Raw genomic sequence first — 17492 nt, 5'->3', positions numbered from 1 at the left:
GGAATGAGATGCATGTTGCCCTTCTATAATCTAGCTAGATATCTTTTAAAATGTGTTTTGTAATGAATAGGTGCATTTTGTTTACAAGTTTTTTCTGTCTATATTAATGGTAATGGCATTTTCATCTGTGCTTTGTCTTTGGTTTTGTGGCAAGAAATATGCTGGTCATTAATACTTTAAATCTCTAGGTATCATTCAGAATAAAACATATGGTTTTGTTCTAGGGAGTACTTTCTTAGATAAGTTTTCTGAGCTTTCCACACTACTTTACATCATTTATTTTCTTTGAGAATGTACATGTGTAGACAGGGTATCTGTAAGTGAAGTCTCTTTCTAATTAAGGAGAAAAATGTGAGATGCTGCCCACAGGTTTGCAATATCATTTGCTTTACTAGGAAATCTTCAGATCCTTCTTTCTCTTAGGGCACATTCCAGGATATAAAAATGATTCATGTGTCTTGGAAGTACAGCTTTGGAAAGTGTGTCAAGTTATCTTGAGTAGCCCAAGACTGGGGTGAAATCTCCCCTTCCATTAGTTTAAAAAAATATTAATATTTTCTCTGTCTTTGTACAACACATTTGTCATCCTCAGAAGATCATCAGAGACAAATTGCAGTTTGAAAGAGTGGAAATTAGATACCAGCTCCTCACTTCTGGTTCACATTCCAGTATTTGTGATGCGAAAGGGAACTCGAATCCAGAAGCACATCTGTGATTGCAATAACAAATTAGCAAAGAAGATTTAATCTGAGCCACAGAATATGAAAAGATGTTTAGAGAGAATGAAGTCTGAGCTCAGAGATCTTGGCATAGACCTGGAGCAGCATGGTTGGAGGGGAGCAAGAGGGATCTGCAAGTGAAGAACAGCATGTGAATGATGCCAAATAATTAAGTGATTTAAGCATTAATCTGGCCAACCCTCCAAGTTCATTCAGAGAAGCAAAACATATATCATTGCTTCTCTGGAGATTGTTGCAATGTCAAGGATTCAGTTTAGCCAGGACGTTTAGACCTACCCTGCATTTGCATTGAAAAAAAGTTCTTAAATTTCTCATTGCCTGAAATTGATTGTATCTTTTTGCCTTTCAATAAGTTTCATTTAGTTGCAATTACTCTGGCTTCAAAATCTTGAGTCCAATGAATTAATGAAAATGGAAAATCAGAAGTCTTTCCTAATTAAGAACTGAGCTTTTCAAGGAATATGAAAGGATCTAATTTAGAGAGAGATGTTTGGAGAGAATGAAATGTGGCTTGAAGGAAATACATGTGCATTTAATATAACTTACTGAGCCTAGCCAGATTTGTATTGACAGGAGACAAAAAGCATCTGAAATCTTCTTTCAGTGATACAATAATTGATGGGCTTTCTTGAAGCATTCTGATTGGACTTTCAGTTCAGGGAAAAGGGTGGCCATCTCAGGCTGCTGCTTGGTGAACACAGTTACTACTGGATTTTTTATTCTTTCTTTCTGTGTTAGTTAGGTGAACCAGGGAGCTATGGGGAGGGGACTGACTATGGCTTTGGTTTTTGCTCTTCAATGGCTTTGTAAACCTTCTGTCTGGATGTGCAGAAACCTTCATGTCTGTCACATTCATGGGAGGCTCTGGGGATGCAGGAGGCACTGAAGCACATTAGGAGTAGGCAGGTGGCTCAGATATTCCTGTAATGGACACTGTTCAGAATGGACTTAATTTTCTATTGGCCCTGCAAGACGTTTCTCTTGATCTGTTGCCTCCCCTGCACACCCAAACCCATCGTGTGTGCAGTCCCCAGGAGTCATACATGAGCTCATCTACTCATGCTCTTCTCAGCAAGCCAGACAGAATCACAGAACTGTCAAAGCTGGAAGGGACCTCTAGAGATCATCCAGTCCAACTCCCCTGCTAAAGCAGGATCTCCTGGGGCACATTACCCAGGGCTGCATCCAGGGGGGTCTTGAATATCTCCAGAGAAGGGGACTCCACAGCCTCCCTGGGCAGTACAGTCTATGCTTGACCTGGATTTTTTTAGTGCATTGGAAGTAATGATGTTGCTATCAGACTTCTAATAAGGTCACAGTCCTCAGTGTCCTTACAAAGAGGAGAAGTTTTGCTTTTAAAGCTATTTGTAGTTTTAAATCCAGATGGGATCTACTGAATTGAGATGGCATAGCCAAAGAACCAGAGAATGATCTGGATTGGAAGGGACCTTAAAGATCATCTAGATCCAGCCCCCCTGCACTGACAGGGATTCCTCAAAGAACTTCATGTACATTTTAAACTGGCAAATACCAACAGCTATTTTTTCACATCATAAATACCCCCAGTGCAAAGGACCATCTGCAGTGAGTGTTGCACAACTCAGGCTGCACAGACCCACTGCAACTGCTTCTGAGCTGCCACTTCTAGTGTGTTTTGTTTTGTAACACTTACTACAGAGCAGACACGTTTGTTTTCTTTGCACAGCCTTCCACCAAGCATTGCTTAAGCAGCACATCATGTATTCCAACAATGAGGTACTTTCTGCTCCCATCTGTTTGATAGCAAAACGACCAGTTGTGATTCATATGTACAGTGTAAATACTGTGTAATGACTCTGCATTTACTTTGAGCAAATTCCAGGTTGTTTCCTTCCTGTGCCAGGTTTTGGTCCATTTTTTTTGAGTCAGGGAAGAAAATTTCTGATGTTGGGCCAGAGCTTTTCAGGTGTTAAACATCCCTCTAGATGAGAGATCCACCATCATGCAGAGGTGATAATAAAAGGCTGCCATGAGCAGACCTGAGAGCACAGCAGGTACCAGGAGGATGAGCTGCCATGTGCTTCTTGGACCTGTGTGGTATCTATTTGCCTTTCCTGAGCATAGGCTGTGTTTTTTTACCAGTCTTTCAACCAGACTCTTCAAAAGTCTTTCTTTTTTAATTTTCTTCTTGTTTTTTTTACTATTAAAAAGACCTTTGTAGCTGCACCTCTTTTAAAAAGCTAAATAGTGTACTGGTGCAATTAACCTCCTCCTCAGCCTCTTTGTCAAGGTCACAGCATGTCCAAGAACAGGCAGGGCAGGGTCTTTCCAGCCAGTTTAGGGAATGGCTTGTGAGAGCAAACACACTCCTCCAACAAACCCGGATTGAAAAGCAGCTCTTGACCTGCCTCCAAGCTGAGGATCTGCCAGTTGTGCTGATGGTCTGGGTGGAAAGTCTTGTGCTCCATGAAGTTGGAGTCAGCACCCAAATTACAAAATATGGTGGCCTTGGATGGCTTTATGAAGATAGTCTTGCAAAGAGATGGCAAGCAGGACCTTAGGGATGGTCCCTTTGGGATACATGGCAATGAATGAGAGCTGGCTAAACACATAAGCCTTTTAAAATTATTTTTATGAGTTGCTCTTCATACAAAGTTGAGTTCACAGTTTGGTGCAGTCGTTTCCATTCAGTCCAAACCACATGTTTCATTTTCCTTTCTTCCTTCCTTCGTGCTGCATGAATCTGAGGACTCAACCTCCCCCAGCTGTGCAGCAGATCCTTGCAGGTCACCAGGCACACGGAGACGTGCAATAAATACACACGGAGCGCTGGTTGATGCTGCTTCCCATCCATCCTGCTGCAGAGACTCAGGAAGGGCTTCAGTGCCTCGTGGTGCCTGGTTTGTGTTAGAGCACGTATCCTTCTCCCAAACCACATCCTGAGGCAGAGGAACGTGGAGCCCCCTCCCCATCAGCTTTTTCAGAGTGTTGGCAACACCCGTGCCCTTCTTCATCATTGACTAATGGTTGGTCTCTGAATTTGTTTTTAGGGATCTTTGAAAGACTTTTGTTTGTTTGTTTCAAAGTTTGCCCTGAAAAGGGAGTATTGATTTTGACCTATTTTTAACCAATATATTTCAGCAGATAATTGGGTAGCTGCTCTCAAAACCAAGGCTGCCCTATTTGCTCTGCTTAGATTTAATTCAAAAGAAGGAACACATTTTACTCTTCTTTTTTTTTTAATTGTATAAAGTAGTGAATTTCTGTGATCCTGTTTAACTGGCCAAATGCACATAAACGTGTTTTAGTGCAACTTCAGTGCCTGATAATGAAGATATGGAATAAATGTTGACTCCAGCTTTCATGCCTGACTTTTCACCAACACCAAATCAATTAATAATGTAGCAACTCAGCCTCAGAAGATTCAGATTTCTTTAAAACATCAAACTAGTTATTTTGGGTTGGCTCCTGGAACATTTGACCGATAATGTTACGACATTTTAAACATGTTTTAGCTGGGTTATTCTTTAATTTTGAAATCATGGAAATGGGGAATGCCTCACCAAAAGGATGTAGCTCAATTGTGATCATGCTTTCCCTTTTCCTGAGTACTCATTAGCTTTGTGTTTCTGCATGGAAACTAGGAAACCATGTGCTAGAGCTCTGTAGTTTTACTGGTTTTGGTCTGGCACAATTAACTGCCCAGTTGCCTTTTTCTGGAGTGTTAGTTGCTTGAATTTTTAACTCTGGATAGGGATCTTGAGATACCAACAGTGAGAAAAAACCTGTTAATTTAAATAGCTCTTTACTGGGATTTGTAGGAATTGCAGCAGATGCTGCTAAATAACCTGATGGCCAGAGGCTGGGACTGCCAGTGATGTTGGGGCAGTGCACCTCAGTAGTTCTTTGTTTACATTTTAATTGAATATCTTTTTAGCTTATGAAGAGAAATCTGCTGAATTTGTGTTGTTCTCAAGGTTGTTTTGCTGCTCCTGTTCTATGCATGTCACATAAGCTCCATGGCATGGTTTTCTGTTCCTGTAAGGAAGCCAGGGAAGGGGCCTTTGCCTTGTCCCTGCTTTAAGACCTCATGTGTGATGTTTCTGCTGTGTTGGTGGTGGGCAGCAGTGCAGGGAGCAGGAACAGAAGGTGGAAAAGCCTGAATTCCTCTGAGCTGGATGTTGGATGTGCTATACAAGGAGGAAAGGGAAATGGAAGGGAAATGAGAAGGGGAAGAGGAAGACAGAAGGAGAATTTGAGCATGGTAATTCTGTTTTCAAAGAATTGCTTTATTTTTAAACCTGAGAGCAAACATGGAAATTGTTTGGTTTTCTACATTATTGGAGTGGCTCAGCCAATTTGTTAAGGGGCTGTGATTCTTTGCTATGCTATTATAAAAACAACAACTAACCAAAACAACAACAAAACCCAACTGCAAACAACTCTGTTCTCTTTGTTGTTACTCATTATATACAACCAGAGGGATACAAGCTCAAGCTGAATTCCCTGCCCTCAGGAACTTGCACAACAATATGAATTAAATGTTTATACTTCTCATGTCTGCTTGAAATATCACTTGGTTTTGGAGGTGTTGGTAAGAATCTTCTAAACTAAAAGCAAAAGAAAAGGAAGAAACACTTATTGATTGAAAAGCAATGTGTGAAATTTACAGTATTCATTGCTGGTTGTAATTACCTTAAATACAACATAGTTTGTAGACAGCTTGTGTTTGTTGGATTGAATTCCAGTTTTCATGGTAAGATTCCCTTGGTGACTTTATTTCTTATAGATTTGCCAGCTCTTCCTTCTTTGCTAGTACAGGTAGCAGAGGAGTAATATCAGCTCAAAGATGTGAGACCTGTAAAAGTACCTTCGAGCTTGTGAAGGCACCAGCACAGAATATCAGTGTGTGATAAACAAAGGGGAAGAAAGGTGGTTTTATACAGAGAGGAGAAAATGGTTCAGAATTGATCCTTACTAGAAATAATGTACTCTTCCTCAGTTATGCCATTTCTGATTCCTGATGTTGTCTCCAGATACAAGCAAAGACATCTAGATTTGTGTGGAATGTAACTGTCTGATGTACCTTCCTCTCCAGAGCTATGCTTAAGAGATAACATAAACTTATGACCCTCACTTTTGTGTGTGTGTGTGTGTTGATATTTCTGCTTTCAGGAGCATAGAGGAGAAAATAAACAGGGTCTTATCTTTACAGCAAATGTTGGTACTTCTTGCACAGTTGAAGTCTGGGTTTTGCTCAATGTTGAATCTCAGCAGCCTTGTTGCATACAACTGATTGCAATCCATAGTTCTCCTTATAATTATTTTTTTCCTTACCATCTTGCCAGTTTGGACCCATTTTAGACTAGGAGTGTCCCACAAGTGACCTGGTAGGACATGTTGTGCCAGTTGTGGCCTGGCATGTGACAGGCTCCTCCTGGGTGCAGGTCAACTTGACAGCACATGCAAAATTGACCTTGTTGCAAGGTTGGCTCTGGTGAAGTTAATAGCAGCCCTGAAGGGACTGGAAGCCTCTTTGTTGGATTAAACAAAGCTGCCTATTTCAGTCTGCCGTGGGAGGGTATAATTTAAAACTTTGAAACCAGAGAAGCAAAATTATCCCTTTTGGTTCTATTTCTTGTGCTGATCCCTAGTGTCAAATACTGGATTTGGATATCTAATACAGCTGAAAATGCATTTCTCTTTCCAAATGAATGAATGCTGCTTGTTTGAGTTTATTTACACTCTTCCCCTTGTCTACAGATATTTTATTTCTCTTAGGCAATTGCTAGAATATTTTTTATTTAGGTTGCACATGCTGTTCTAACTTTTGTATCCCAGTCCACTAGGATCCTTTCTCTTTTCTAGAGAGGAAGCTGCAAAGATCCATGCATTAGGACTGCCCACTTCATCTGTTTTCTGTCTCTTCAAATGTAATAAGAAGTGACTTGAAGTATTCTGCCCCAATCTCAGCAGTCAGCAACGCATCCCAGCTCCACAGCCCAAGGGAAGAGATGATCCAGCAATGGTTAAGGCTTTTTTTCCTATATTACTGTGCTGAAAAAGATGCTCAGTCACAACTACTGGAGGTTGTAGGTTCCCACGATGAAATGTGGTTTGTCCCAGCCAAGACACAAGGCTGTGGTAGAGCTGAGCTCCTAACACCATCTCCAGCTTCCCAGGGGAAAGTCTTAATGCCCAAACCCTATTTCTTTTCTCCTTCTCTAGGAAGATCTGGAGATCAATGTGATTTAAACTGGGGGAGAATATAGTATCTAAAACCATGTCCAAGTTAGCCTAGTTTTACTGGTGCATAGTGATTGTAATAAATTGTGAGAAAACAAGAGAACTTCTCTTACTCAGAAACAAGCTACTGTCTCCCCAGCTCCCAGCTGTCCAAGCAATGATTTATTCATTTTTTAGTCTGCTTTCCCAGAGGGAATTCTTGCTGGGCCTTAACTTATTGTTCCACTAATTTCCTTCAGAATATTGTGCTTTACTAAGGCAGATTCAAACCAACATCCCTCAGTGAGCAAACAAGCAAGGAGCAAGGGGGAAACACTTTTCCTTTTCTGAGGATACAATTTGCTGTAGGCTCTGAAATGAAATCCTGTGCATGGGAGGGGAAAGTAGTGGAGAGTTATAGCTCAGCCATCCTGAAGTCAGTTCTGCCTCTTAGGATTTCAGGGAACAGTTTGTGTGCGGTGGTGACACCTTCTCATGCCACAAAAAATCATTGCCAAAAAGAAAAAGGCAAAAGGAGAAAGAACTAGAAAATATAAGCCTGTAGAGAAAGAAGGAAAAACCATGCAAAATTATGTATTATGGTTTAAATGATGCTGCTCTTATAAGATTCACTCTATATCATTTGGTAATTTTCCAGGGGTTGATGTGGGAATAGGGTGTGATATCAGCATGGAAATTATTTTCGTGGTTCTTAAGCTGATAACAAGTGGTGCTTTCTGAAATGTTATGAACAGAAGAGTGTGTGCCCTCACAATGTGCTTTTTGGATTCTTTTAAACAGAAAACATAAAGCAGGGATCTAATGTCTGTGCTTGTGGTCATTCCCATTTCATCTCGCAACTCCGGTTTGGAAATCTCGATTGCAAGGGAGAAGTGTGATGGTGCTTCATCAGATTCAAAATGAGCTTTTAAGGTCTTGCAGCAGAACGGTGCAAATACTTTGTGGGAGGCTCTGCCACCACTAGGAAAAAAAAAATAAAATGAGTTCATTTCACAAGTAGATTAAAAAAAAAAGAGGTGGGGGCAGGGAGGAAATACCTTTCTGAAGTATCTTTATTTTTCTTTCACACTAGATATGTATCATTTTAAGTGTTTATGTGTTTCTAATCACTGTTTCACCTGAACATTCTGTCATTTCTGCTGTATTTATGCTTAAGACTGCCAGTCATAGAATCATAGCACAGTTTGTCTTGGAAGGGACCTTAAAGCTCATCCAGTTCCAACCCCCTGCATGAGCAGGGACACCTCCCACCAGCCCAGGCTGCACAAGCCTCATCCAGCCTGACCTTGAACACTTCTAGGGAGGGGGCATCAAAAATCTCCCTGAACAATCTGTTCCAGCACCTTCCTACCCTCCAAGGAAAGAATTTCTTTCTCATGTCTAATCTAAATCTCTCCTCTTTCAGTTTAAAACCATGAGACCATGGTGACTCTTCTCAGCAAACAAGCCATTTGTTTGAAGGAAAAAAATGAATGTAAAGCAAGAGAATCTGAACCTGGGTCCAGCACCTGAAGCTGAGGACATTATCATGCTTGATAACAAGAAGTTTCAGCTTTAGGAATTCTCTGAGAGATGTTTTGGTCTTGTCACATAGTATTTTATTCTGCAGCTGCTTTTTTAACTTTGCGACTTGCTAACATCAATTGACTGTCAAATAAGCAGCACTGTGAGCTCATGAATAAACATAGTTACATTTACATATTAACAGAGGTCCTTTAGCTGAAAGGAATCTATTTGTGTTACAGGAATATCAATTATTTACTGTGTTATATTGAATTAATTGTATTTTACTCTCTCAAAACTCTACAGTATGGATATCTTACAGGGTTTGGATCCAGTGCACTAATATTAAAGTGGTAATCAATGCTCCTTCTTGCTAATAAATTACTCCCATGTATTTGCTGGATGCCAAGGATAGTCTGAAGCATTTATTTAGCATTCTAGTGGGATCTAGTTTCTGCAAAGTTCACCTAGAAGCAGAATTTCAATATTGTTGCTGTTTTTTGAGGAGAGAGGGAAAACATGTTTGAATTTGCATGAGCAGTGGGGCAGGACATTTAGGAGAAAACAACAGTATCTCAGTCACAATCTGGGCTTAATAATGCCTGAGAGCACTGGGGAGTTGTCAGTTTTTTTTTTTCCTTTTTGGTAACCAAATTACAATTTTGTTTAGTCTAGGACAGCCTGCTCCTAATTTCACTTTTTATTCCACATCTACAATTTTCCAAGCCACCTAAAAATCATGGCAGGGCGTGGGCTGGGGGTGCTCGGGCCCCATCCAGGCACTGCTGCAGCAGTGGCAAATTCCAACCCATTTCTCAACAAATCAGTTAAATGCTGTAACCCTCAAATTGTCCTGCCTTGGTGCTGCAATTGGAGGGGGAAAATCCTCAGAAAAGCAGATGGATTGTACTGAGGAACAACTGATTTATCAAGCTACTGCTGGAATTTCAAAACAAGGAAATACTGTCTCGCAATCCAGTAAGTTTGTTTAATGAAGTGTAAGTTAAGTGTAAACAGTCTTAAAATATATGTGAGTTTAGGCTTTTGGATTAAGAGTAGCTAGCATAGTGTTAACTCATTTGAAGGACAGTTTCAAGAGGCTGTGTAGGTGCTTGGCCCCTTTCTGCAAACAAGTGTTTGAGCCTCCTGCCTCTGAGAGGGCACATGGATCACCAGACCTTTCTGATGCTCTTTCGAAGCTACCAAAAGGAAAAGTGGATTTATGTTCAGATGCTTGAGATGAAAAAAAAAGAACTTGTTGTATAATCAGGGGAATGGCTTAGTGAAGGTTGCACACAGTCATGGTGGTGCTGAAAATGCAATCCAGATGGCTTGATCCCTGCTCAGTGCTGAAGTGCAACTGGGATTTCTGTGTGTTGGTGTCTTGTTTAGACATTAGGAGGAAATTCTTCAGTTTCAGGGTGGTGAGACCCTGGCCCAGGTTGCCCAGGGAAGCTGTGGCTGCCCCATTCCTGGCAGTGTTGAAGGGCAGGTTGGATGGGGCTTGGAGCAACCTGGGCTGGTGGGAGGTGTCCCATGCAGGGGGTGGGACTGGGTGATCTTTAAGAGCCCTTCCAACCCAACCCAATCTACAGTTCTATGATTCTATGAATACTTGTATATGTAGAGATACTTTGCCTATTGTTCTGACAGAGATGTTTGATAATATTGTTGACCATATTTCCAATTGCTCCAACACCTTTTTTTTTTTTAAGCTAGACCCTCATTATTCCTTATGAAAACTTTAAAATACATATTTATTGTTCCGCGTGACTGTACTAAATGTTGAGCTTCCGTGATGGTCTTAGATCACATTTACAGCTCTACATGAGAATATTTAGCATGCTCAGCCTGAAGGGAAAAAGCCTTTCTGTATCCCTGATCCCAGCACTGCAGGTCTGCTCTTAGTGGTGGAGGTACCAGCTTTGGACATGGGGATCCTGAGCTGACAAAGGTCATGCAAAGCCCATTATTTGTGCCTCTCTTGGAAATACAGTACAGCAAGGCTGAGCAATAGTAAGAGATTCTATCAGTGCTTCATGTAGTTATGCTCTTCTATGGAGAAGAAAAAGAGAAAAGTCAAAAGTGTATCAGATGTCTCCTGGAATTGATGGGTGCTGCACCACGCTGCTCCTCTTCCCAGGCAGGATGGTCTCTGATGTGCAGAGTTGCAAGTGGTGCAATTAACTGCTTTAGGGAGCACCACGGTGTCCAGAAAAGCTGGGTGTGAAATCCTGCAGCTTCATGCTGCCTCTCCAGGCTTGTTCACACTGAGCTGTGACTACAAAGCTATGACACCACAAACGTTTCCCTTTGTTTCATTTAATTTCATGGTACATTTCTTTCCTTCCTGTTTGCTCCTCCCAAGCAGGGCCTGACCCTGCAATGGCAGACGAGTGTCCAGCTTCTTGGCATACCAGGGCTGAGTTTGGTGATGGGGTCTGTCTGGGGTTGGACTCAGACAACTCTGTTTTCCTTTTTCAGAGTCACCCAGCACTGCTGCAGTTTGTAATAGAAGCTGAAGGCAAACATCTAGTCATCAATCTGGAGAGGAACGAGTGAGTACTCTTGTTGCATGTTCCCTTTGTATGGGGGGGTTCTCAAAGAAGGGTTATAATTTTAAAATTGAACAGGCCCCTAACAAGAGGGTTTTGTTCCAGTTTGGGTTGTGTGCATTTTCTCATTGCTTATAGAGCAAGAACCTCTACGATTGTCTTCATTCATGTGGGACTGAAAATGGACATGCTGCCTCTCAGTGTTTTCCCATTGAGCATGATTTGTCTCTGATTTGGGCTTGTCCTCCTTTCCTGTGGCAAGCCACACAGTGGTGTGGAAAATCCTGCAGTATTTGGAACTGTTTTTGGAGGACTCAACCCTCCTGAAGTTGCCTGTGACCATGGTTGCCTCCGTGCAGTGGCTGTTGGCCTCTGCTCAGGGAGATGAGTCAAGCACTTGGGCTTAACATCTCATGGACTTTTAATCAGGAGTTCACTGGGATTGCTGGCAAGGGACTGGTGATGGGACATTCGTGCTGTTCAGGAGGCCCATGACCAAAGCTGAGCTTGATTCCTTGTTTGTGGGCTATAAACTCTGTATATTCTTCCACGTGCTCTTGACAACTTCCACTCGTGTCCATGAGCTTTCAGAGGGGGGTGCCAGGGGCTGCTGGAGAGATGGCCCCATGGGCAGAAACCCAGCAGATTTTTTTACAGAGAACCACACAGAAATAAAGTCCATGACAAGCAGAACCAAAGTCATCAAAGTCTTAATCTACCCTCTCAGCTGTTCAACCAAGTTTCCTCTAAGATCATCTCTAGGATAATTTGTGGCAACCCAGATCAGGATGACTAGATGCTGCTTGTCAGAGGAAAACAGAGACCACTTTCAGCCTAGGGGAAACCTTTTATCAATGTTAGCAAGGCTCTATCTGGCCTGTAGATTCCCCTGCTGTGAAATAAAAGCAGCAGAGGTAATTTTTTTACTGTAATAGAGAGACCATAGATATAAGCAGTACGTTTTTATGTGTTAAAGGGAAGGAATGTGCATGTGGAAGCAAATGTCCAAGGGAGTCCAGGTGCCCCAAGGCTGGTGATGGACAATGTCAATGGAAAACCGTGGAGCACTTCTGCAGTCCTCTGTAGTAAAATAACACACAACACTCTTTATTTGCAGTCTTTTGGATGAACCCTGACATCATGCAGCTCTGACAAAATCCAGTTCACTTTGTTATTCAATGTCAGGTCCAAATCTTGAGCTTTCTTGACATTATTTTGAGTGCTCCATAGTTGTTAATTTCCTGTCCTTGAAGGGTATGTAGATCTCCCAAGCATAGGTTGCTCTGTTTCAGTAACTAGAGGAGGACTTAATTCCTTTAGTAAACAGGGATTTAACTTTATATTCTCCAAATCTTTGTCAAAGGGTGTGCCTTCCTTCAGGAATGGGAAGTATGCAGCAATTGAGGAAACTATTTACATTCCATGTCAGCGATTAAAAGAACATAAAACTGCTAATACAGGCCTTGCTGAACATACCAAACTCTCTTGTACCTGTAATAAAGTCAGGTTTAGAGAAGTGTAAGATGCAATCTCCATCTCTTCTAGAAGCAGCATGTGGAAGTGCAGTAAATTAACTCTATGAGCATCTGTCTGAGAGTCCAGATTTGGAGATGTCGAGATCTGCTGCTTAAGAAACACAATATTTATCAATTATTATTTTTTACTTTATCTATCTCTGTGGTGGGGTGTCCACCAGCAGATTTGCATTCCAGAAAAGCTGTGTCTGGTGTTAAGAATATGAGGTTCCTCATCTTAGCAGGAGATTCTAGGTGTCTGTAAAGCTCTACGATCAGCCTTGCTTGTGTTTGGGATTTGCAGCACACGAGGCAGCTCAGAGATCCCAAAGCAGAAACAGTTGGTCATGGTTTTGCAAAATCATTTCTCCCTTTTCTCCCGTGTTACTGACTTTGATCTTCAGAAGAAAGAATGGTCTGAGTGTTGCAAGTTGCCACGGTGGGTGTGCGTGTAGGTCTGTGTGTTACCTGCTCCTGTAGGTAACTCAGCAGAGCAGCTGCACAACTGGTGTGTGCTCCCCAGGGCAGGCAACCTCTAGGCCTCTCTGCTTGTCTGTGCAAATAGGTGGTTGCATTTTTTCTGCCTGTGGTGCTGGTGTTGGGCAGGGAGCATGCAGCACGGATGTCCTGCTGCTTCCAGGGGGCCCTGCAGGTTCATGGAGTGAAAAAGAGTGTCCCAGAGAGAAATGAGGGAATGCATTTCTGCAGAGAAGAGGATGGGGAATGACAGCTAGTGGCTACAGGCCAGCTTGGACCTATGGACTGCAGAGGTGTGAGAAGGTCATTGCATACCTGGAGATAGGAGTGATGTTTCCTGCCCATGGGTCTCCAGGGCTGCAGGGAAGACCAGCAGATGTGCATACAGAGCCTGTCTCCTCTGGTCTGCATCATCTTCCTGATGTTGGCAAGAAAGGTGCAGCTCAGATATCTTGAAAGCATCAATGCTGAGCATTGGAGTAGCCATTCAGTCCCATGCCATAGGTAGAAGTACAGCACTAAACACAAACATCTTTTCTGGAGTACTAAGTGACAACACATTTGAAGCTCTGATGTGTGTGCTGTTATTTTACTGCAGCTTCATGTAAAGCACGTTATTGCTTGGAGAACGGGGGAGGGGGGGGGGAGTGGGTATGTGTGTGGATAGGACCCCTACATTACATAATTTCTGCATTGGATCATGCAAAAAAAACTGGATGTGATTTTCTGTGGTTAGTAGAAACAGCTGCTTTGAGTAGTCTTGACATTAAACTCCATTTCTTGAAAACCTTAGAGATTTTCCAATCCTTGAGTTATATTTCAAAACATGATTCAGATGCATTAGGCAACCCCAAGTGGGGACTGATGTGTTAAACCATCTGTTATCTATGGAAATATTTAATGTCAGTTTGGTGTTTTCTGATCTTTAGACTCAGCAAGATGTGTTCATACGAATTGGGCAAGATGTTGTAAGTTAGTTCTGGAGGAGTTACCCCTACCTAACTTCACAGTTTAGGATTTAAAAATCTCCTCTATGGTTTCCAGCTGTTAAGTTTTCTTTGGTACGTATTCATTAAATACGTTAATGATTAATTTTCAGGCCTCACACACTTGTTATTGCAAAAGCAAAATGATTTGCCATGAATCCAATCTGTCAATCGTAGACAACCTGCTAGTGAACTTCTGTTGGAAGTACATTTCTTCCTATGATTTAGCTGCAAAATATGATTGCACTCTGGAGAACCCTGAGTTCTGCAGTGCCTTAAATGTTTTAGAAACACTTGTCAGATGGAGAGAAGTCCAGAATCAGCAAATCAATCAGATCAGCTGCACAATAAAGCTCCCTCTGGAGCAGCAGGCTGTGCTGGGGTGTGTGACATCAACAATACTGGTGCTTTGCTCTGGTGCAAGGGACAGCAATATATGCACATAGAAATCCCTTCAAGGCTGATTGCAGCGTGTGGGGCTGAGAAGAAAGCAGCCTTGTTATCATGTGAAGGAAACAAAACCCCTGGAAGATTAAATCTTGAGTGGGGAGTAGAACAGTATGTGACTACTGGTGTTTTTTCTGCAACTGGAAACATTTTACTCTCTGTCAGAACTAGGTCTGTGTGCAGCAAGGTACTTAAGTGTTCTTCTAACTTTAAACACATGAGCAATCCAGGTAAAGTCAGTGGAATTGTGTGTTTTCAGAATTAATTTCATGCTTAAATGATTTGCTAACAAAGGTCATAATGATAAATGTCAAAGGAATCTAACTCTGAGCAGATGTTAAGAGACCTTCCTCGATGCTGACTCTTGTCATACCTGAGTTTGTGGCAGATAGAGACAAAAAGTTGAGAGAAGTTGAAAGCATGTGAGGGCAAGTGTGGAGGTAGGATGGCTTTGTCCTGAGGACAGTTTGCTTCTGGTGGCACTTTGTTGCCCAGCTTTGCAGAGGGAGCAGGGAGGGAGTTACCAGGGTGGTTGTGGCCAAAGAACCTTTGGCAGCGTCCAGGGAAGTGTGAAAATGGAAAGAAGGAACTGAAGTATTTGAGAGATGTGGAGCTCAGTAGTCATTTCCCTGTGACTCTATGCTCTTTTTCATCAGGTTTCTAACACAGCTTTTAACAAAGCAACATAAAAAAGGGAATATATGAAATGACACGACTGCCTTTTATTCCCCCAGTAAAAATTCTTGTTTTACCAGGAAGCAAAATTCATCCCAGGCATTAGTATGAATCTCCATCATATCCTTTACATTCCTGAGATCTCCAGAAGTTTAGAGCATCTCTGACTGTCCCTCTTGCAGCTTTGCCACTTCTACATGGAGACACAGCACCAGGGATGTGTTGGGATCTACTGGCCCAGTATCAGAGGTCACTGGGAAAGCTTAGCTGCAGGACAGAGGAGGTTCCAGTAATACTCCCTTGGTCAGAAAAGCAGGCAATAGATACCTTCATGCATAGGACTAATGTGACCTGTTCCAATGAGGCTTTTGTGTTCAAAACCCCCTTATATTCTTTTTTGGTTAAAAAAGAAATAAAATAGTTCTCTCTTCCATCTGACCTTTCTGAATGGGAAAGCTGATTGGTGTGTAAGTGACACTCCAACTGGATTAATTCAGCATGGAAACAACCCATTTCTAGTGCCAAAGGAAAGAGCTGACAAAATTTGTTAATGAATTGACATGGTTGTAGCCCATCAATGGCTTGAAATACAGATAGAGGACACAACCAAAAAGAGAAATGGGACCCCCTCAGAATATAGTCATTATCATTCTGTCCTGTGACTTAGCCAAAAACACTGTGGCCTCTGACTGTTTTATCTGCAAGTGCTGGAGCTGGCAGCTGTACTGCAGCCTGTCAGTGTGAGCTGCCAGTTAAGGTTTTGCTTCAATTGAAGGAAAAAATTCAATTTGTGGCTCTATGGGTACAGGTTATAGAACACAGTTATCATAGGACCACTGACTGGTTAGGGGTGGAAGGGACCTTAAAGATCATCTAGCTCCAACCTCCCTGCCTGGCAATTTGTTGTACTTGGTATTTGTTGTATTTGCTGTAACCTCGTGGTGTAAGATTGGCATCTGTATTGTGGGTGTTGAGATGTTGAGGTTTATTCCATAACTGAGTATGAGCAAAGGTTGGTACTAGCAATAGTAGCTGAGGTTGGGTGGTTGGAGCTGCTTTTGGCTGCAGGGTTTTGGAGCTGTGTGTTGGAGTGAAAGGCTTCAGCTCCATCAGGAGAGCAACTGCTGCTGTCTTGATCTCTTTTCCCTCTCCTTACATGAACACACCAAGAGAAAGGAACAATGAGAGAAGGTATTTAAAGGCTGATATAAAATGTTGGAAGTGGGGAGGATAAAAGGAGTGGGATAGGTATTCTGGAGCCCTTCTAGTGGCTGAATGTCACAATCTCTAACATGGTCAGGCTGCTTCTCTTGCCATGCCCCACATGACAGTGGGGCAGTGAGGCTGTGCCAGGTCCCCAGGGGAGAAGAGAGGACTGTGTCCTGTTCACAGCCCAAACCCTGGGTCCAAGGAAGGAGGTGTGGTCAGGGGAGCCAGTGCTGCTCTCTCCTTGCCCCGAGCCCTGGCACATGTGAAGGGGATGATCCCCTTTCTCAGGTGGGAAAAGGGAGATATGGGGAAGTTGAACATTTCTGTAGGTACCTCAGAGCAACAAAATTTGTTCCAACAGGATGCAAAAAAAAAAAATAATTAAAAAATCAGAGTCTGATAGGGAGGGCAGGTGGGGTTTTCTCTGCACAAATGTTTCCCTGAGCATGGTGGTTTCCAGTGCTGCATCAGCTTTGAACAGAGTTACACAAGGTTTTTGCTCATTCCATACCAGTCAGAGCAACCCTAGAGCTGCACCTTCCAATTAAATATCTAACAGCAACGAAGAGGGAAATACACTTGCTTGTGCAGTAAATTTAAGGAAGAAGTGTCTGCTTTAGATTTCTCTCCCAAATGTGGTCAAAACCAAGAGGATTCTCCTGCTTTTCAGAAACATTTGTGGATATTGTTTGCTGGCTTCAGAAACACGGGGAAGACTGTAAATGAGGTTTCCAGTTAAAATTGAGGCTGAACCTGCTTTTAATGGATTTTCTATTAGATATTTTCACTTTTATGCTCAGTCCAGTGTCTTTGAATAAGGGCAGACACATACCAGTACATCCAGCACTATTAGATATTTTCACTTTTATGCTCAGTCCTGGGGGTCCAGTGTCTTTGAATAAAGGCAGACACATACCAGTACATCCAGCATCTTTCTATTTCCTTCTAGTGATATTTTGCTGGTACACACTGGGTTCCTAGGATCCTAACTTCTCCTGGAGGCTTTGCAGAGAGAACAGTGTTGCCTTCATAAAATTCTATAGGGAAACATGCCAGCAGTTTAATTTGCTTATAGTGTTCCCTGTTTCATGTATTTATTTTTAGGGGGTTAGTAAATTCAGAGTACACTGAAGTACAGTTCCTCAGATGAATTCTCTGTTA

At 42.2% G+C, this 17492-nt stretch overlaps 1 protein-coding gene across 1 annotated transcript in view; it reads left to right on the top strand.

Annotated features, from left to right (window-relative positions):
- ADAM12 (ADAM metallopeptidase domain 12) overlaps window positions 1–17492 on the top strand; it is a 179249-nt gene that overhangs the window by 36185 nt on the left and 125572 nt on the right. The window contains exon 3 of the mRNA XM_010001877.1: window positions 10953–11026. Within this exon, the coding sequence (XP_010000179.1) occupies window positions 10953–11026 (74 nt within the window). The remainder of the gene's footprint in view (window positions 1–10952; window positions 11027–17492) is intronic.

This window comes from Chaetura pelagica, unplaced genomic scaffold (assembly GCF_000747805.2).
Source record: "Chaetura pelagica isolate M959 unplaced genomic scaffold, ChaPel_1.0 scaffold477, whole genome shotgun sequence".
In the NCBI taxonomy this organism is placed as follows: Eukaryota; Metazoa; Chordata; class Aves; order Apodiformes; family Apodidae; genus Chaetura; species Chaetura pelagica.
This window is presented reverse-complemented; position numbering and strand designations above follow the sequence as displayed.